General features: G+C 43.0%; 1 protein-coding gene across 1 annotated transcript in view; it reads left to right on the plus strand.

Annotated features, from left to right (window-relative positions):
- Positions 1-21,892, plus strand: part of TMEM144 (transmembrane protein 144) — a 230,710-nt gene that overhangs the window by 197,884 nt on the left and 10,934 nt on the right. Inside the window, exon 10 of the mRNA XM_086962354.1 lies at positions 20,488-20,585. Within this exon, the coding sequence (XP_086818480.1) occupies positions 20,488-20,585 (98 nt within the window). The remainder of the gene's footprint in view (positions 1-20,487; positions 20,586-21,892) is intronic.

Here is a 21,892-nt window from a genome sequence, read left to right on the forward strand (position 1 = left end):
ATATAATATATGCTTTTACCTTTAAAGTCCGGAGGTCTTCTTTACCTTTTTTTGTTTTGCATAATTTGGCAAGCTCCTGTGCTTGGTAAGAATCTAGAGTGCACTGATTGTCATTTCATTGTGCTGATTCAGACCTACACAGTAGCCAAATTAAAAGCGGGGAAAAGGCCACCATTATGAAATCTGTACTATCTACTAAAGATATGCCTATTATATATATACCACCCATTTAGGAAAATTAGTAAGAAGGATAGAATCTTTGCAGAATTAAACCTCCAGGAGAGTGTTAGGGGAAGGAGTAAGATGGTGGACTGAAGCCGCCACGGAGAGCAGCAGTGGAGGTCCCTTTCCCACCATGGGGGAAAAAAGAAGGCTGAAGAAAAGATAATGCTTTCTGTGTCTGCATTTCATTAGAAACAAAGTAAAAGACCAGGGGCTAGATGTAGGGAATTATATTTTACCGACTCATAAATACCGAATTTTACCGATTCGGTATTTATGAATCGGTAAAATAGAAGGAGGGAGATTTAGGTAAATTCGGTAATTGAATTACCGAATCTGTAAAAATCGGTATTTACCGAATCGGTAAATACCGATTCGGTAATGCCCATTGATTCCTATGGGCCTTGAAGCCCATAGGAATCAATGGGCAATACCGAATCGGTATTTACCGATTCGGTAAATACCGAATCCTGCAAGGGTGCAGGGGGTGTCACTTTGACACCCTCTAGCACCCCAAATACAGGCATGTGTGCCATGTGGCACACAGACATGCCCTAAGGGCATGTCTGTCTGTCACATGGCATAGGTGTGCATGCACAAATGTGCATGCACACCTGGATTCAGTATTTTACCACCCAACTGGATTGGGTGGTAAAATACCGAATCTGTAAGGCCTTTGGGACTCAGAAGAGTCCCACCTACATCAGGAAGTTACCGAATCGGTAAAAATACCCATTCGGTATTTTACCGATTCGGTAAATTTTCTGAATCGGTAAAATAGGGCCCCTACATCACAAATACCCATTTACCGGTCGGTAACAGCCGAAATCGGCCGTTACTGGTCGGTAAATGGCCACCTACATCTGGCCCCAGGTCACCTGCGAGGGACTGAACTATTGAAGGTATTAGCAAAAAACGAGCAAAGGCAGGCCGCTTCAGCGATGAATGGGAAGCGGTAACCGCGGCAACGGCAACAGCGGCTGAATGAAGCAAAGGCGGATACGGTCTGTACATGGCTGTACTTGGCTGCTGACGCGAGCTACAAGTCACGAGCTGATACCGGATAGTAGATTTTACCTGTTGACATCGGATGACATCGGATGTAGCGCTTCGGCTGGAACGGAGAAAAGTGGATGTGGCGGACAGGCGGGGCTCGCGTTTGGTGACTGCTGCAAGCTGCACAGATGCTGGCGGTGAGAGTCTCGGGTCGACCGGCGTTTGATTGGCCACGGCTGCTGGTCTCTGTTGTTCCCGCCATACTGCAGGTTCCGAAGTAGGCTGGAACCCAGGCTTTGCTACAACCAGAGATGGCGCCAAAGAATCCAGCCAGGGTTACGCGAGCTGGCAAGGTCACTGCTCATGATGAAACAAGTGTAAATGGAGCAGAAGATGCTACGTTGGAAAAAACAGGCCAGACCTCTAGTAACTCTTCTACACGTACTATGCAACTTCTAAAGGGGGGGATTTGAGAATTCTGGTGTTAAAAATGGAAAGGAGAAAGAGCAGAAGATAGCTACTCGGAGCAATGTTACTATAGCTCCTGCTATAATAACTCAGCTGAGTAACATAGTTTCATTACAGGGCAATAATGACTCATGCCACAATGGAACTTCAGTTTTAGATTCAGCTCCTGCTCCAACTTCAGTATCAGCTTTAATCTTAACTCCGGCCCCTGTTAAGGGGACAGAAGAGGCAAATAAAGTACAGATCAAGGACCCGAGGGCAATAGCTGATAAGCTGGCACTAACTGCAGAACTTATAGGTAAAGAACATACAACGTCTTTGGACTGCCCTGGAGTGCTTGATGTAGGTAACCAATCATATTTGCCAGATACATTACCGAACATGCTGGACTCTTTAAACCTTCAGATACCCTTTTCTAATGTAGGTACAGACTCGATCTCAGAGCTGGGGGCAAAGATGTGTGCTGCTATTGACAGTGTGACTGAAAACACAGACTTGTGCGCAGACTCAGTTCCTGATGATGAATTTGAAGAGTTGGAAGATACCACAATTAGAACCCCCAGTGAAATGAGTAAAGGCTCGGCAGGGAAGAAAGGCAGAGGAAAACTTAAGAACAAAACCAAAAAAATGGGATATGTGCAAACTGCTGTAAAAACTAAAGCTATAGCCGATAATAGTCCTCTGCGGAAATGGGTGCAAGCAAAAGGCGGTGTTAAGACGATAGCACTTCGGTTATCAGGTACTAGCCCGCCGGAGGGAGGCTCTGCGAATGCTCATACAGTAGTAACAACGGTAGCAGTAGTATCTGATAGCCCTAAGCAAGATCTACCAGACCAAACCACACCCCCTGCTGTATCTTCTGCCATTGACATCACTAGCAAGAGAGATAGAGATAACCAGACCGGGGATCTGAGTCAGCTGTTCGCAAAATCACGGATAGAGAATGGGGCTAGCCAAGAGGATGCATCACTTGGCTTGATTGTTCAGCTTCTTAGTGAGCAGAGATATGAATCACAGCAACACAAGTCACAGGTCCGGGTAGATAATGACAAGATGCAGCGCTCGTTAAATGAGCTGGCAGGCAAATTGGGAGGCCTGACGCAAGAGATGGCAGAGCTCCAACAAAGGGTGGTGGATACTGAAGAATGGACCTCCAGTATAGAGGTCTGTGTAAACAAACATGAAGCTCAGATCGTAAATCTCCAAGCTAAAGTAGAGGATATGGAAAACCGACAAAGAATACAAAACCTTCAACTTTTTGGTATTCCAGAAGGTGCGGAGGGGGGAGATCCAAGAGCGTACATGGTCCAACTTTTTCAAAAGGAGTTTCCCGATCTCTCCGATTGAGACTTGGACTCACAATCGCAAAGGGTTCATAGACTGCCATTAACACAACGGAATAAGGGTAGCCAATATCCTCGTCCGTTCCTGATTTATATGGGGAGTTTTCTGCTAAGACAAGCAGTGTCACTGAAGGCACGCCCTAATAATCCAGTTACAAAAAAATCAGTAACTTTCTTTGTCAGGTCGGATTTAATTAAGATCACTATGGAAAAACACTGGAAACTGCGACAGTACATTGATCCAATCAAGGCTCTTGGAGGACAAGCGTTTCTGCAAGAACCAGTGCGGCTAAAAGTACTTAAGAATGGTCATATATACTTTTTCACAGACTATCAGGAGGCCGAAAAGATGTTAGCCCCAGGGCGGGCGGGAGTCGCAGAGGAAACAGTAGGTTAGAATACAGATGCGTTTTCTGCAATCCACTAGGGGATACGTGATATAAGGATATGTAGTACTTTAATTTAATTTGCTGGTGTTTATTTTCTTGTTTTATCTATTCTATGAAGCAGAATATGCATAATGTTATAAAAAACATATATAGTGTTATCTAAGGCACTAATATGATGAGAATATGGAGGAGAGGGGCCACCACTGCTGTGTCTCTCATGGCTGCCTAAAGGAATCCTCCTCTATGGAGAAGGGGTGGAGGGGTGCTGTGGGATGGTGTGTGGGGGGTGTATGAGGAGGGGCAAAAATCAGCAAAAATGACATGAGGGAAATAGATAGTGAGAAAACTAATGGAAGGAACTCTGTTTTTGTTATTCTTATTTTTTTCTCTCTTAATGTATGACGTAGTAGGAGGGATGGGTAGGAAAGAGTGGGAGAAACTTTTTTTGGAATGGATAGAATAAGATGTTTAGCTTGGAATGTAGCCTGATTGAATAGCAGGAATAAACGAAGGCTGGTCTTTGCAGAACTAAGGATGTATAACCCACACATAGCTTTACTCTCGAAGACACATATCCCATATAAGGACTGTAGCGGGAATTCCGTTCTCCTACAGAACTGTGCATAGAGACCTGGAACCTCAGTGAATTAGGATGGCCCAAAACTCACCTCAGTACCCAAAATCCCCTTACCGAGCTAACTACAGTGTCTCATTGGTCATAACAAACTCCCAATGTTTAGACAAACCAGAACATGAACTTGGATTACCTCAGGTATCGTGGAAAACATGAACAGTCTTTCGCTATATAATCATTTCAAACCAGAGCGTGGAGTAAATGAGGACACGTGCATATTTGAAATATTTATTTACTAATGCAGGGTTCTCAAACGCAGTATCTTATACAATACTAGCAAACATATTATAAGCAACAAAGTTATCAGCATAGTTACTAGTCCATAAAAGGCGAATGGTGACAGCATACTAAGATGCTGAAATGAATAGGAATTAACAACACCTAATTCTCACACTCCCTATTTAGCATAGTATTTTATATCTATGAAGGCCTCATTTGTGTTTTAGCAGGGCGGGCCCATACCTTAAAATCTCAGTGGCAGCGGATCACATCATCTTCCACCATCTTCCACCACCTAGAACCAGATTTTGGCAGCAGCTTGTATGTTATGTCTATGGAGGTGCGAAGATCAGACCTCACAACAACACTGTATCGAGTTATCCTTGGAGCCTTCAGCACTCACTGTGCAGACAGTGTACCGAGCAAAACTGATATCAGAGAAATAACATATTATTTCTCAAGTAAATCACGAAGCTCTTCTGGGTTGAAAGCTAAAACAACAATTACGTGTCGTGTGCAAAATGAAGCAAAAAGGAAAAATGGCGTTTAAACATTATCAAGCTCATGCTAACTTAACACAGTATATAGAAAAGAATTAGCTATATGACCCCCCCACCCCCAATGATCCGAGCACGTTCAAAAATCAAGGTAAGGTAAGACCAGAACAGGGGCATTAAATGAAAGCAGAGTTCAATAATAATGAGCTAAGCTAATTTTCAAAAGCATATATGATGGCCTACAGTGGCCAAATGAAATGGTCTAAACTATTCAATACAAGGCCCCTTTAGTTTAAGTCAATAGGCCTGGGGCGTATAAAAAGAATTGTTTGTAAGAAAAAGGCACCTTCCAAAAATACAAACAGGTACGTGCCTAAATAATAAAAGTCTCCCAGGCATCTCAGGATAGGACTGAATATGCAAAATATGCAGCTACAGCCTCCAACATGAAATCACTGTCATCATCCGAAAACAGTTCAGCCATCCAATTAAGTAGTGGCAAAGAACATACGTGCTCCTCCAGCACTGGATCCTCTAGTATCACCAGAGGACAACTCGGTGGCATCTCAAGAAAGATCTGTGCCAAGAACTCATGCGCCGCTGCGAGTATGTCCCAATGACCCATTAGTCCATGCATCGCTGCCAAGGCCATAATCCTTTCGCCAGTACAAACCAACTCGTGAGCAACTACGGGGCTCATCAGATGATTAAAATCGACGTCAGGAGACACCGTCAAGCAGAGACACAAATCAAGGGCCCAGTCGAAATCGCAGCTCAGGCAATGAAACACTGGCTGGACACACGTTAAATAGGAAAATCAAAACAATAATCCAAATGTCGTGCTTAAAGTCGCCAGCGGCAGGATGCCATAGTAATCAAGCATCTGGTTGCGAAACAGTGGCAGGAGGGGCTCTGCGGCTTCTAACGCAGGACGGGTATCCATGTTTAATAAAACAAAGTATCACCAAAACGCCCGCAGCTAATGCTAGCAAAACAAGGAAGCCACCAAACCGACTTGAAAATATAGAATGAAAGAAGGTAGGGATGACTCCAAATATTTTCTCGAATGAAGTCACGAGACCACTGCTAACTATTTTAAAAAAGTGAGCAAATCAGTATTTAAAAGCGCCTGCACCTCTGTGCGCGTGTTAGCTATGTGAAGGACGAATGTTTCTCGGGCCGAACTCAGGGCCATCTCTTTTTGAGACAAAAGGGCTCTTATTGTACTCATACCATTGAACTCTGCTTTCAAGGTTGAGATGCGCGGCCAGATGGAAACATCTGAATTCCCATGCGTGGGGGGATACAGAACGTTTTTGCAACAGACAACACGCTCTGATACAGTTACCACATAAGCAATACCTTTAATTAACCCACAACACTCTTCGTTATTCAACAGTAAATAACTTCCGTTCGCCAGTAATGTGAAAGTGGGAACGATCGCGGGAACCGGAGTGCCTTTCAAAACACAGGCTAAATTAGGCCGTCCTGATTACAGGAACCATGTAACTGGATGTGCCTGCATATCAATGAATGGTCAGGAGACTCCGTGCATTCTTCCCCATTAAGATACACCTCTTTCTCGTCTTTCAGGCACCTACATGTGAACGGAAGAGACCATGCCTCGTGGAGGAATGAGCTTCCTAATGGTTCATATCTCCCTATCGCAATATATCGCATACAATTAGTAAACTTGTATAAGGCAAATGGTAATGTGATTAATCCGTGGATAAGCCACGTTGCAGCAGTGGCCTCAGCTACAGAGAACGGCAAAGATTCCAACCTCTCAATGTGTAACATGGAAAAGGATGCGTCACGCATTGAAAGCAGGCGCTGTTTGTCAGTCAAATTAAATGGAGCAAAGAGGGAGGACACGTTCATGTAATTCCAGGGCACTCTACCTGCCTTAAGCGTCTGCAGGGTCCACGCAAATTGCATTATAGAACGCAATTGATTTTGACCATGGTACAACACAGACACTTCATCATTTACTATATCAACAACAGACAAAACAATATTATTCAACGTGTAGATGCGGGAAGAAAGCATGTTAATACTGTTATCGACAACTGCAAGCACTTTTTCCAAATTAGCTTGATCAATAGCTCTTAGGCCCTTAGCAGCCTCAATTTGTGAAAGTTTCCAGATTTCATTGTAAACTGCATAAATCCACCGTTTAGATCTACCACTAGCCGGGCCCTTTATGAAATCATTTAAATCCACATTATCAGTTAACTGGGATAGATGTAGTTTAACTGCAGCTAATGTGGAATGTTGTAGCCAATTCTGACATAATTTGCCCACTGAGTAAGTGGTGACAGTATGATCAGTATCAAAACGGGGATCAGGCCTGACTTGTGTAAAACCTTCAGTTAAACCCAAAAAGCGACGTTGGCAAGAATCTGAACTTCTGTGCCACATCAGCCAACCCTTCGGATCCAAACCTGATACATTAAAGGATGAATTGTGCAATAATGTTTACAATTCTCGAATGGAAAACTGTGTGAAATTATTTCAACCGGAATATTCTTCCAAATCAGGAATAGTAGGGGTATTCAATTTTTTTGAAGTAGCCAATCCAAAGCATGTTGTGTGGAAAATAGTAGAATTTAAAAACAACATATGATTTGGGATGAGACATGCACGGTGCAAAGCCTCAGTGCCTTGTACCTGCCAACTTTTAGAACCCCAAACCGATTTAAGGTCAATGGTTTCCTTCCATAGCTCGTAGCCCTCTTCAGCTAATTTGTCTAGAAAGGACTTCGAATACAACAATTTAGTATCGGTAAGTCTAATTTTGGACATGGACATCTGTGTCATTTTAAAATAAAAGGACTCAGGACTTGATTGATTGAAGTCGGTAAAATAAGTGTACTTTTTCAAAAATGTACTAGAGCTGCCTTGTAATGGTGCTGGGCAATGTTCCCACTGTGTGTAATTTACAGTACCCCTCCTGGAACTCGTTTTATGCAGAAAATGGTTACCAAAATGTTGAAAGCAAAATAAATCACCATAATTAGCAGATTCTAAATATAAATCTTCAGCATCAAAGGCAGCATAATATTTCAAATCAGAGAATAATGATTCTACGGCCTGAACATCCCAATCATCAGAACGTATGTGTTGTTTCACCACATCCCCCATGTTCACTCTGAGTACATTAGGGACATTAACCACTTCAGTAGGACCATGGATTTGAAATTTAACTGCATGCCACACAATCCCATCAAGAACCGGCCAAGCAGTGATGTTAACAAAATGCAAGTCTCTTTTCAGTCTGTGTGCTGAATGTGATGAGAAAAAGGGGGCCAAAGTTCCATTAAGATGTCGAATGCATGTTCTCTCCTCGACAGTGTCCATCGATGAGACGGAAAAAATAAAACACAAAACCAATTGACATAAAAAGGTAAATTGAAAAAAGTACCAGCCAAATATATGTCATGGGGGGAATCAAAAAATGTTTTTTTTAAAAAGAGGCATAAATCGCACAACGCAAGGGTTTATTCGAAGTCACTGAAACAGAGTCAAAGGAGAACCTGGATTCTGTGGCCAAACGTGTTTGTAAATCAGGCATCGATAAATCAGCAGGATAGGCGTAATCTAGGTCATCAATGTTATTAACGGGGAAAGTATTTAGTAAAGGATTGGAAACAGCAGGCATCTCGAGGGCCACTTCTGGCTCAGCATTAGAAGTAGTGGTCAAAACAGAATTTCTCACAATCGAAGGACAGGAGACTGCCAGTGTCATGCTATGAAGAATCGGCCACCCTGTGTATCTTGACATTGTCAATTGAGATAAACCTGTTTTCCTTACGACCTGTAAGTGGTGGTAAAATGACTGTTCTTGTGCCCTTCACTCCAAGAACGGGAACCGGTGCTCGATAGGAAGGACCAAATTCTTTCTTGTTATCGATCTTCTCTCGAACCAGTTCTCCAACTTTGGGTAGCCAGCCAACTACTGTGATCTGCAACGCATCATCCGATGTGGAGGGCAAATGTTCCTTTGCAAGACTGACTCTGGTCTTTTGTAGATCCTGTAAAACATTGCAATGTTCATCTACGTCAAAGGCCGTGGCTTGGGCCACGCAGTCTAGACCGTCGAGGTCAGGGACATACATCTTGATACCAAAGAGCATTTCGTACGGGGTCCGCCCACCCAGAGACCTAGGGAGATTATTTAAAGCACGCCATTGAGATGGGCCAACCAGTTTCTGCCAGTGCCTATAACTCGTGCTGTCAAAGATTGCTTTAAGTCACGGTTCATTCGCTCCACTACACTATTAAACTCTGGTCTGTACGGAGACGAAAACTTGACTTGGACCCCCAACGAAATCATAGCATCCTTATACGCCTTAGAGGCGAAAGCCGGACCCTGATCCGAATGGAAGGTACCACAGGCAAAAATCCCTACAAAGACACGCGCATCTCTTATGACAGTCCGTGAATCAGCGCTGCGATGGGGCCATACCCACACAAAGCGTGTGCATGAATCAACTGCTACTAAGATGTACTTATACGCAGTATCAGAAGAAAAAGGACGCAGTGATCTAAATAAACGCACCCCAGTGGTTTATTAGATATGTACAACTGTGTCTGTGGTGGACGCGCAGCAGTTGAAGGCTTAATCTGCTGGCAAATGTCACATTGAAGGACATAATTGCGCGTCTGTTTGTACAGTCCCCGCCACCAGAACTGTTGTTGTAGCTGAGTTACAGTGGCCGAGACGCCCGCATGCGCAGACGCCACACCTTCATGCGCCGCTGTAATTAATGTAACCCTGCGATCCAAGTTGGGAATCAATCGTTCTCCAACATCAGGAATTTTCACATAAGGAACCTTATCGGGACTTAAGTGGTATGTGTACCTCGAAGGGAACCCTGCAGGATATTTACCTCCCTTCTCAGTGGCAGCTACAGCCGCCAAGATGTCATCATCTATTTTACTTTTGGACCGTGTAACTGCTGCAACTAAATATTTTGATACTGCAGATTTCGCCGCTTCATCAGCAAGCGAGTTACCGACAGCGTGAACTCCAACATGCTGATGGCCGAGAGTATGAATCACAAACACAAGTGGCAACAGCTCTTTAAGCTCAGCCACTCGGACCCAGATCATTTTATGTTTTATTGTGCTACCCTTGGAATCATGAAAGTCATTCTGAATCCAAAGGAACAAGTTCTCATTGTAAGACTGGACACAGTAGTAAGAATCACTTACAATTATTGTTGTCACACTAGGATCAGCGTACTCCAATGCAAGCATCAGTGCACGAAGCTCTGCTAATTGTGCAGTACAGTCCCCTAGTGTCAGCGTGTACACGACACTGGACTTGAACTCATCGTTCACCATGGCACCGACCACAATGGCGCATGCGGAAACGTAGGCATGTTTAGAGCCATGCGCAACCTGCGCCGAACCATCAGTGTAAATGATGCAATGGAAATCCTCCAAGGGTCGCATTGCTAAAGGAGCCGGATGATCAAATTCATACTTTAAGTACTCCTGCGACCGTAATGAGGCATCAAAAATAAACGTGACATCTTGGGATGTCAAGGAAGCAGCCCATTGAATCCACCGTGGGTGCAAAGCTTTCGAATTTGGTACACTGGCTTTCGCGACTGCCTCCAAGGCAGGACACGGGGTAACAACCAACATGCGCTTTCCCTGTGACAGGGCACGTTCCTTAAGAATTGCCATCTGCACAGCCGTCAAAACTTTCTCCACAGTGGAAAAGCGCAATTCAGCCGAAGTGTACAAGTGTGACTTGTAAGCAATAGGTACGTGTCTCCTTCATTAAAAGTCAGGTACGTGAAATCCACCGTCCCAGGGATAATTCTTATCACCAGGTTGGTCTGGTTATCACGAGTCAGTAAGAATTTAGAAGCGAGCAGATCAGCCTGCAATGACTACAGAATAGCCGAATGCTCAGGCAGCCAACATGATTTAGAAAAAAATGGTTGTATCAAAGCATACAAAGGCTTGATACGCTGGGCATATTCCGGAATGTATGTTCTCCCGAAATTCAAGAAGCCCAGTAAAGATTGTAATTTTTTCAGTGTTGTCGGAGCGCGCAGTTGTGTGCATTTCTCCAGGAAGTGAGGAGCCAATCCCTTTCCCTCATTATTGAGCTCGTAGCCTAGAACCAACACTTTGTACTCTGCAATGTGCGATTTTGCAAAGTTGAATTTGTAACCCAAGTTTGCAAAGGTACAAATTTTCCCGTTGACTCGACACAAATGCTCCCAAAGTTCGTCGTCTGTGAGATATAGGTCACCCACTTACGAACAAGCATCTGGGTCGATTCCTTCCAAAAGAGAGACTATGCGGGCAGTAAAAATCCCAGGACTATTCTTATAGCCCATAGGCAAACGCCGAAATTGTGTTAGGACACCGCCGCAAGTAAAGGAGGTCCATTGGGAACTTAGACCATCCAATCGATGGGCATAAAAACCATTGGAAATGTCAAGCGTGGTTTTAAACCGCTTACGCACAAGACTATTCACTAGGGCAGAGCCGTGAGTATTCTGTACTGCACAGTTACGGCAATGCGAGTTTAAATGCCGGTAATCCAATACCAAACGATATGAACCATCTGGCTTGTTTACAGTAAAAAGAGGGTTATTCATCGGTGATACACATGTTTCAATCACACCTTGATATTCCAATTGTTCAAGGATAGCCGCGACGGAAGCCTTTGCTTCACGCCGCATGGGATATTGAGGTTGAGGTTGTGGCTGAGACCGTAAAGAAATCTCGTGGCATGGGGACAATTTATCCCACCCACATTGATTGCGGTACACAGCCGGCACTAGAGCCAGAGCCCACTCTCTGCAAAATGCAGCACATCCTCTTTCGAGACTGTGTTCGCGAAACTGGGGAGGATTACCTCCTCCCCTCGCGGAGCTGTGAGAACAAAAGGTGGGAGCAAGTCAGCCTCCGAAAGCAAAATGTCATAGGTAGACGAAAGATTTTCCCAAAATACCCCTTTTATGGTTCGTTGTATGTCACCCTCTATTAACAGAACAATTTCAAAAAGTCAATCAGGGGGAGCAACTCTTGTATCAGCTGTTTCAATCACAACATAAGTATCAATCGCTGTCACCTTCAGTAGTGGACGCAGGGCCTCTCTCACTATTTTAATCTCCGCCGTGCTGTCCAGCAAGGTCAGAGCCCACGTCAGATTCCGAAGCCGCGTTCTCACTATCTATGGCATATCGATGCGCTGTTAAGGCTGCGACTTTCTTCTTTGCAAACTGCGGTCTCTTAGGCGTCGAGCCTTCCTGCTTTTCTGCACCGTTTTTCGTGCGGGTCTGGTCACGTCCTTGCTGGCCACCCCGACCCCTTCCGCCCCCTCCACCACCGGTTGTCGGGCCGATGAGTCCTGAAAGGAACGAGTAGAGCGTTGTTCAGAAGCCTGAAATCGATCAGGAGATTTAATCATCGCGCAGTCGCGCAAGTCATTAACACGTTCCCACTGCGCAGGCAACGGAGACGCAGGACGAGAAACCTGTGTTTGTTGTTGTTGCTGTTGCTTTCCCTGTTTCTGTTCTTTTGGCCAATTCTGTTTCTTGGACTTGGGCTGAACTTCCGTTTCCGAAGCTTGTCCCTGGGGCTGCTTTTTCTCCTTAACAGAAAAAGGCTCAAGACCCTTACTATTGCGACCCACGGTTTTATAAGCCGCCACAATAATTTTCGCTGTCGGGGTTTCTCGGCATCGGGAAGCGCCGCCAACGCGTTAGCAACCTGAAAGTTCACTGCATCCCCCTTGACATTAGCAAGGATGAGATCGCAAACCACATCAAAGGTGCCACACAGGCGCATGCCCAACTCAACCGCAGACTCCGGTCCGTGATCATCTTGAACACAGTTAAGGACCGTAGACCGCACTGACATAGACGGGGTGCCGTAGCACCTTGCATATAGCGCTGCAAAAGTCTTACCCCAGGTCTCACAGTCAACGAGCTCAGGGCCCAAATCTTGCGGCAAACTAAGCGTAAGAATCCGGTGTTTTTTACCAGGAGTCGTATTAGGAAATACAGCTTCCAGCTGGTCAAATTTCTCGGCAAGCCAGAAAGGAAAATCATCCTTATCCTGGGGCTTCTTGCCCATTACGGCATGGACCACGACGGGACTGAGTTTCAAACCACCCTGTCCGGCCGGAAGCGCTGCACCCCCCGGGGCTCCACCCGGAAGATTACGGCCCATGTAATGCACTAAGGCTCTAATCACGGCAATTGCGACTACATGTAGTCGTCGAAGTTCAGCCACGTTACAATTGCCGTGTAGAGGATGAGGAGTAAATCCAGCCAAAACAGGCCAACTAGCGCCTGGAATGGACAAAGGACCTAACCTCGGAGCGTTCAAAGTATGGGGTAGGGCGCCACCAAACCAAACTCGATGCTGCCAAACATCAATAGGAATTTCCTGTGCCCTGTACGGAGTATACTCATTAGGTACAGCCTTGGGAGTGTATGTGTGGAACACACGAGTATTAGCGTCCACCTCCGGAAATGTCACCCACGAATAAAACAGTTCGTAAGGGTAAGCAACATCCGCACTCACCACCATTATCACAGCCAAGCCTTCCAAAGGGACATTGTAATTCCGCAAATGATCTCGCACCGCAATGCGACTATGCTGCGGCATGTCCACGGCTTGGGCCATGACAGCACAGGAATGTTGAAAAACAAAGGAAACTTTGTAGCACAACTGGGTGGTAATTCAAGGAAACCGTTTTAGTAAGAATCAAGCTTGAAAAGACCTATTTCAAAAATAGGTAGGTATTTCCGACACCACCGTTTTCCGGAAACGGCAGTGAAGGGGTTAAGGATTGAATGATATACTACTCGAGTGTCATGATATAAGGCCAGCAACGTATGGGCGCCATGTAGCGGGAATTCCGTTCTCCTACAGAACTGTGCATAGAGACCTGAACTATTGAAGGTATTAGCAAGAAACGAGCAAAGGCGGGCCGCTTCAGCGGCGAATGGGAAGCGGTAACGGCGGCAACGGCAACAGCGGCTGAATGAAGCAAAGGCGGATACGGTCTGTACATGGCTGTACTTGGCTGCTGACGCGAGCTACAAGTCACAAGCTGATACCGGGTAGTAGATTTTACCTGTTGACATCGGATGACATCGGATGTAGCGCTTCGGCTGGAACGCCAAAAAGTGGATGTGGCGGACAGGCAGGGCTCGCGTTTGGTGGCTGCTGCAAGCTGCACGGATGCTGGCGGTGAGAGTCTCGGGTCGACCGGCGTTTATTTGGCCACGGCTGCTGGTCTCTGTTGTTCCCGCCATACTGCAGGTTCCGAAGGAGGCTGGAACCCAGGCTTTGCTACAACCAGAGATGGCGCCAAAGAATCCAGCCAGGGCCACGCAAGCTGGCAAGGTCACTGCTCATGATGAAACGAGTGTAAATGGAGCAGAAGATGCTACGTTGGAAAAAACAGGCTGGTGTTCAAAAAGGAGTATATAGTATACAGTATATAGAAAAGAATTAGCTATATGACAGGACCGTAACTAAACAACTAGGCTATGATGTAGTTGTTAGTTCTGAGCTACACGCTTCAATACGAGGCGTTGCAATCTTACAGCATAAACAGTTCAGAGCTGAGATTATTAAGACCTACTCAGATAAAAATGGGAGATATGCTATCGCTCAGCTGTTGGTTGAAGGTAGTAAATATACGTTTTGTGTAGTGTATGGCTCAAACATAGATGATCCTATGGTTATTGATAAGGTTAATATGGAATTACTGGGTTGGGAGGGTGAACAGTTGGTGATGGGAGATTTCAATTGCATTATGAACTACGATATCAACACTACTAGACGGGGGCATTTAAGAGTATGCGTAAAACGAGGGCTGCAATTAGGGAAATAGAAAGAATACATGATATAAAAGATGCTTGGCGGGTATTACATCCTGATATTGCTGGCTCCACTTATTACTCAGCTGCGCATAAATTATGCTCTCGTATAGATATGGCTTGGGTAACTGATAGAATTTTGGAGACAAGCCATAAGGAGATCTGGCCACGGGTCACCTCTGACCATAACCCCATTCTTCTTTCTATCAAAACTAAGACTTGGAAGCAGTGCTCCCGTCCTTTTTCATTTCCTTGGCATTTTTTGTTAAATGAGGATTTTATATTAAAACTTAAGTTACATTTAAAAGAATTTCTTGAAATTAACATTGGCTCAGCCTCACATACGGTGGTTTGGGATTCTTGTAAAGCCAGCATTAGGGGCTTTGCGCAACAGTATATATTCAGACTAAATTATGAATGTAAAAAAAGGACAGATGAAACCATTGCTAGAATTCTCTTAGCAGAAAGACAGATGGCTGCAGCGCTTTCACAGGGCTTTACTGAAATAGAGGAACTGGGCTATATTTTAATCGATCTTAAATCTTCCCTCAAAAATACACTGAGGGAAAAAGGTCTCATAAAAATGAATAAACATCATTTATCTCAATACGAGAGCGGAGAAAAAATTGGTAAAATATTAGCTTACAAAGTGGCAGATGATGGAGCCAAAACTGGTCAAATCTATCAAAGGGCCTAATAATTTGGTATATAATAACTCTCAGCAAATACTCAAACAATTTGCTAAGTATTATAAGGATCTATATACCCCTGAAAGTAGACCGATGTTAGGTGATATTTATTCATACTCACAAACTAACTTGGTGAGCTGTATCGAGGATTAACAATCTAATGTATTGAACAATGATGTTACATTGTCCGAAATTAGATTGGCAGTTTCGGCTCTACTATCAAGCGTCTGTGGAAGATACAATTCCTCTTGAGCTGTACAAAAAATGTATTGAGGAACTAGCCCCATTATTTAGTATGGTAGTTGAACATATCGGACAGGGAGGAAAAGCTCCAAAATATTGGCGAATCGCCTCGCTCCGATAATAGCGGGATTGGTGTCCCCAAAACAACACAGGTTTATCCTGGGCAGGGATACTACGACCCACATAAATACGGCCTTCATAGCATTCGATGCTGCCAGAGTCAAGTCAACCCCACTCGGTATGATACTATTAGATGCTGAGAAAGCATTTGACCGAGTAGGTTGGGACTACCTCTGGGCTGTATTGAAAACATCTGGGATTAAAGGGCAGTATCTAAAGTGGATACAGGCCCGGTATGACAACTCTTGTGCCAAAGTCTGCCTCTGCAGGGTTGCAATCAATGCTATTTCCCATATCTCGGGGTACCCGTTAAGGGTGCTCTCTGTCACCTTTATTATTTGCCTTATCTATGGAACCATTTTTAGTGATGCTACAAACTCAGCCATGCATAATACCAATTGTCTCAGGTTTAAATATCCTTAAAACAACAGTGTATGCAGACGATATTGCGGTCTATTCAGTCGATGTAGTAGAAGCAATGAAAAGGTATCATAATGGAATCTGAGAAATTTGGTGCTGTATCTGGCTATCGACTGAATACAAATAAGACCCAAGTAATAATGAATTACAAAACTCAGACTTTGGTACAATGAATGTGCAAGGCTGCTACCTATCTGGGGGTTAAAATCTCAGCTACTATAGAAGAAATAGCTATATTAAACTATGAATCGTTATTAAAAGAGACAATCAACCCCTTAAAAAATGGCACAAGGTTCCTCTTAGTATAATTAGGCGGATAAACCTAATTAAAATGAAGATACTACCTAAATTCCTTTATTAATTTTGGTCTTCTCCTTTACGTATTAACAACACCTTTTTCAAAAGACTGGAAGGTGTATTAGGTAGCTTCATTTGGAGCTATAAAAAAAAGTGTGTCGCGCGATTGAGACACTGAAACTCATTTAGCCAAGGGGGCCTCGATTTCCCAGATTTCAAAGGGTATTACTGGTCGGCTTTTTTAGGACGCATTCGTAGTTTTCTAAACCCTAGCCATAACCCTTTTTTTATTATGAATTTATGTTTGGAACAGAATCTAAAATGTTTTTGTATCGCATTAACGACCCGAATTACTTTAAACGGGTTAAATTCAAGACCGTAGGCACATAGTATTCATCTGGAGGGCTATTATCAATAAATATAAAATATCAATGTATCATCCCAAACTCCCTTTATGGGACAACCCAGTTCTTCCTGGTATCTTTCATGAGGAGGGTGGGAGACAATGGGCTAATTTGGGCATCAAAAGTTTAGGAGATTTGTATGATTCCTCCGGGTTTTCAACGTTTGACAGTCTGAAACTTCGATATAGCGCTACAGAGAGCATGCCTCTTCAAATATCAAATTTGTGATCATTTTTTACTCAGTATGAAACTTGTTAAACTATCAGATTCTGATATATAGGACTGTATATATTTAGCTAAAGATAGATCACTGATCAGTGTTGGATAAAAAAGTTTTAATTTCCATAAAGAAGATGACTGTGGCCACTAGGTGAAGTCAGAAAATGGAGTTTACTATTCACGCTAACACTATCTCATTTGCACTTAGTTCTATATGCCTGTAGCCTCAAATTCGAGGAATGTACTGACTTACATATATTACTGTCTGCCTAATATACTACACTCTTGAACGGATAGCGAAATGGTCACTAGGTAATCCTATTAGTGACCGGAGTAAATGCCCAAAATGCGATTTATTCGCAGATGACCTGCCACACATGTTTTTTCAATGTCCATCATTGAAAACATTCTGGCAGGGAGTCGAAACAACTATGTCTCATAAGCTCGGAAAACCTGTCCTACTCTCAGTATCAGATGTGTTGCTGCGCCTACAGACAGGCGATCAAAGAGATCTTACAAATATCTTATTGGCTTGTGCTAGGCTGTCTATAGCTCGGGCTTGGATTGCACAAACCCCACCAGTGACAGTGGAATGGTGGGGTATTGTTATATTCATATATAGCATGGAATTAGCATTAGCTTAAACTAGGGGGACCAAGTCATTGCATAAACTTGAAAAAATCTGGGGAGAATTTGTGCAAATGTAGAGATAAAATCTCACTCAAATATATTTGTCTTTATGAATTTCTTTTGATTCTACTCTTTATCTCAGGTGTCTGATCTACTCTCCTACTCCTTTATATATCTAGTTTGGATAATATGGATAATCTATATATTATGGCATTATGGAGCTATGAAAACATTTTCTCTCTGTTTTTGTTTTTTTCTGTCTTTTTTTTCTCACTGGGATTTGTATACTGTTGTTTTGCTACTATGACCTCATGTTATCAATAAAAAAAATAAAAAACGAAGGATAGAATCTGTTCAATAAATCCCTCTGCTCAAGCACCTCTTCACTTGGCCCCATTATCAAGAGAACTTAGCACTTAGCTTGCTGACCTAGTAAGTCTCTCCTACTCAGCTTCCTTATGTTATTTTGGGAGTCCATGGAGAAATTGAAGAACCCATAAAATGTACCCATCCATGGATTCTCTCTGTACCATGCAACTATTGTAAGTTATATCTTGGGCTCATTCTCCAAGTCTGAAACAGATTTCATAGGCCTTCAATGAAAGTAGACCACATCAATAGAAATAAGCAAGTGACTCAAAGAAAGTAAAGATACCATAAGCGTTCCCATTATAGAAAGAGCTGTGCTTACACGAAGAAAAAGGAGCAACAAAGAGATATACTTTTTTTTTTATTCATAGCTTTTGTCTACCAGTACACAGTCAATATTATGCCTGCTGTCGTACTCGTATGTAGTATGGCTAATGCATACCACTGCTATTCTGGAATCTTAGTTCATTTGTGTAGCCCTTGCTGTCTTGCCCTCTATTTGTATGCATAAAGCTGTTTATCTTTTAGTTGTAATAATTGCTAGAATTCAAAGATTCAAGTTTATGGTTGCCATATTCAGTTTTTCATCCTCCCCAATTAAACTAGTGGCAAATAAGTAATCTAGGAGACGCTGAGTAGATAGCCCTTCAGGACATAGACCCCTTATCCTTTTGTCAAAAGAATACCACAGGGTAAGGGTTTAAAGAGCCTCATCCACAAAGCGTTGCAAAAGGCGTTATACACGCAGCTCAGTAGCATTCTATTAAGATACGTGTGTGTGTTCTTTAAGGCCCCCCCAAATAACCACACTCCAGTCAGGAACATCTGCAGCACATAAAAGTCATGAAAAAGATAACTGAAATCGAAGTGTGGTCTGTATTCGTGCCGAGCCAGAAACCACAAAGTTGCCTTACAGAAAGTCCTGGCTAGAACACCATGTGATTCACAGACACAAATGGCCAGCCCAAATAGGAAATGGCACCAGGGCTGCTCTGTAGGGAAACATGATCACTATTGTTCTTCATTTCTGGTGTTTAATTGATCATTGATTTTGTTTCTTTCTTGACTCATATAAAGGCATAGAAGGACACCTCCAGCAAGTGTCGGGATACTTAATCCCAGGGCGTAATTCATCTGAAGAGGCAACTGGGATGGTGCCTCACTGAATATTGGGATTGAAGCATGGCTAAAGATATACTTCTTATGTTTGAAACTTTGTCAGAATTACTGCTATTGTGATGTCAAGGTATAAAAGTATCCTAGCCAAAAGACTACCGTTCCACTATAGCTAATGCTGGGACTTTTGGTTGAGGTCTCCTGTGGTAGAGGCAGTCTTCAATGTCTTCAAAAGGCTTCAGCAATACGTAGTACCTCCGACAGCACACTCATAGCTACCCGCCTGAGTGTTATTTAACTCTTTATTCAGCTGCTCTGATGAGGACTTGTTTTGACTGGCTGGTTAGAGTTTTCACAACTGCTCTGGGATAGCCCTTACATGCCTGGGGTGGAGCAAAGTGGTGGCATACGGTAAATGCAGAAAACACAGGTGGAGTTGTGCTCTACTTTCATGGAAAGGCGTGACCTACTCTCACTCTTGCGACAGGATCAACAGTGGTCTTTTGAATTGCACTGCTGTACGTAGCAGTGCAAATAGTAGTACAGATATGTTATTTCAAAACCCTTCCCATGTGCTCTACATAGTTCCATAGGCCGAAAGGACCTTTTATACTGTACTATAGATGACTTTGACTTTCAGTGGGTACTAGTTCTTCCTACAAATGCTCTAGAGCTACATTATATGCTGGGTTTCTCTTGAGAAACCGTGGCCATTTAGAGGTCAAGTGTTTGGGTGTCATATTCAGTTTGGTGGCGGGCCAGCCACCGGTTTTGGCACTTTCTGAGGCACTGGCAGTGTAATCTTTGTCAAAGGTGCTCCTGCCAACACGAATAGAGCTCCTTTGGGGAAAATGTAAAGTTCTACATCTGTTTAGTTTTGCAGATATAAAAATACCAAGTGGGGGTTTCCCTCTGTGAAATAAAATTGCAACACCTGTTACATGCTGCATGTTTTTTTCTAAGCACCTAGGGGCGGGGGGTGGGGTCATTGTTGATTTTTTCTGTTGTAGACCACCATGCTTAGTATGGTTGACACAGGCAGGGAAAAATCAGCTTTAGAATGCCCATCCAAATAGGACAGGGCTTCGAGTGGCTGCTGCATAGTCCACAGTTCCTGTGGTCACTCTGGTGTATGTGTGTGTGTGTGTGTGTGTGTGTGCTGACATAACAAATCTCTGTAGTTGAAATTTCAGCACCTATACCTATAACTGATGTGACGAACCGCAGGTGTGGCAGATTTGTGGTAATCGGCCACAGCACTTGCAGTTCTATTTTCCTAAACCTTTTATGCTGTTACTGTTGCTTGAATCTAGCATTACTTTGTTTTTTCTTGTCATTGATAGGTTTTATTTCTGGTTTACTCTGGGGAATTGCTAATTGCTGCTGGTTTATGGCTAATCACTACCTGAGTGCTGTTGTCAGTTTTCCAATTATTACTGCGGTAAGTAATTAGAGTATTTTTATTTTTTTTAAAGAGCATTATTTTGAGATGTGCTTGAGTAATCATTGATGCCTAGTTATTTTAATATGCATGCAGGTGTCTCATACTTAGATCTTAAGTACTCTTTTGAATGCCTAAAACAGTTGTCATTTTTATCTATTTGAAGTATTTAAATTAGAAATGCCGTTTTTTAACCGGAGAACTCTCCTTTGCCAGCTTATCTCTGGGATATGTTTTCGTAGAAGAAACAGTGGAGGAGTATTCCAGGGATTTTTGTGGTCAGAGCTATTACTTTTTCATTGTTTGTCATTTTCCAAACTCATTTATTTCTGTGCTTTATAACATTTTGAATGAGAATATTCCCTATTATGTTTCATTTCTCTAAAAAGAAAAAATACATGACACCAAAGTATTTGTTCGGGCCAAATCTAAGTTACAGCTCTAAGCCCATGACCTGAACATGTGTTTCTTGAAGTAGTAAATTCGAGAGAACGTATTGTTTTCGGAGATTATCTCGATAAATAACTTCCACCCTTACAGATAATGCAGTTAGGAGAATGTACATTTCAGCATAATGCTTATTTGCAAAATGGTGAGATGAGTGACTTATCCATATTATTAATACAGTCACTGAAAACTCTATTAATGTGATCTGTGTTACTGTGCGTCAAATAAACGGGTCTAATGACCTATAAAAACTAAGGATGTTTGTACTTCACGTTGTACATTATTGCAAGTTGCTTTTCTCAAAGCATGTTAATAGCTATAGTTCAGCACATTTATTGTTTTTACTTTAACACTTTAAGGAATTAGAATATATTGTGATATATAAAAGTGCATCAAATATTTAATTGCATGAAATGATGAAATGTTAATTATTTAGTCAACCTTATTACAATCAATGCTCCGAAAATGATGATAACAATAACAATGTATTTGTTTGCCTTGAAAGAATATCGTAGAGACCTGAGGCACACACGTGCTAATTTCTATGCTCAGATAATTGAGCAGTCAAAACACTGGTTTGGGGAACTCCTTCAGATAGTCAAATTCCTGAGCTCTTAGGAACTCACTGCTGTGTCAACGCCACCCACCACTGACCTTTGTAATTAGATCGCTTTTTTCTCTCAAAGATAAATACCATCTATACCTCCCTTTCCTGAGAGTGGCAGTAACTTTCAGTTCCTCGCATCTTATTAATCACCCACTACCGCCCTGGGAGGTTTCTCAAACCTAAAAATCATCTCAGAGGCGGGAACCTATTGCTTAATGCCCAAAGTAAAGTCTGGATCTCCACTGGACCCCGC

This window comes from Lissotriton vulgaris, chromosome 3_1 (assembly GCF_964263255.1).
Source record: "Lissotriton vulgaris chromosome 3_1, aLisVul1.2, whole genome shotgun sequence".
NCBI classification, from domain to species: domain Eukaryota; kingdom Metazoa; phylum Chordata; class Amphibia; order Caudata; family Salamandridae; genus Lissotriton; species Lissotriton vulgaris.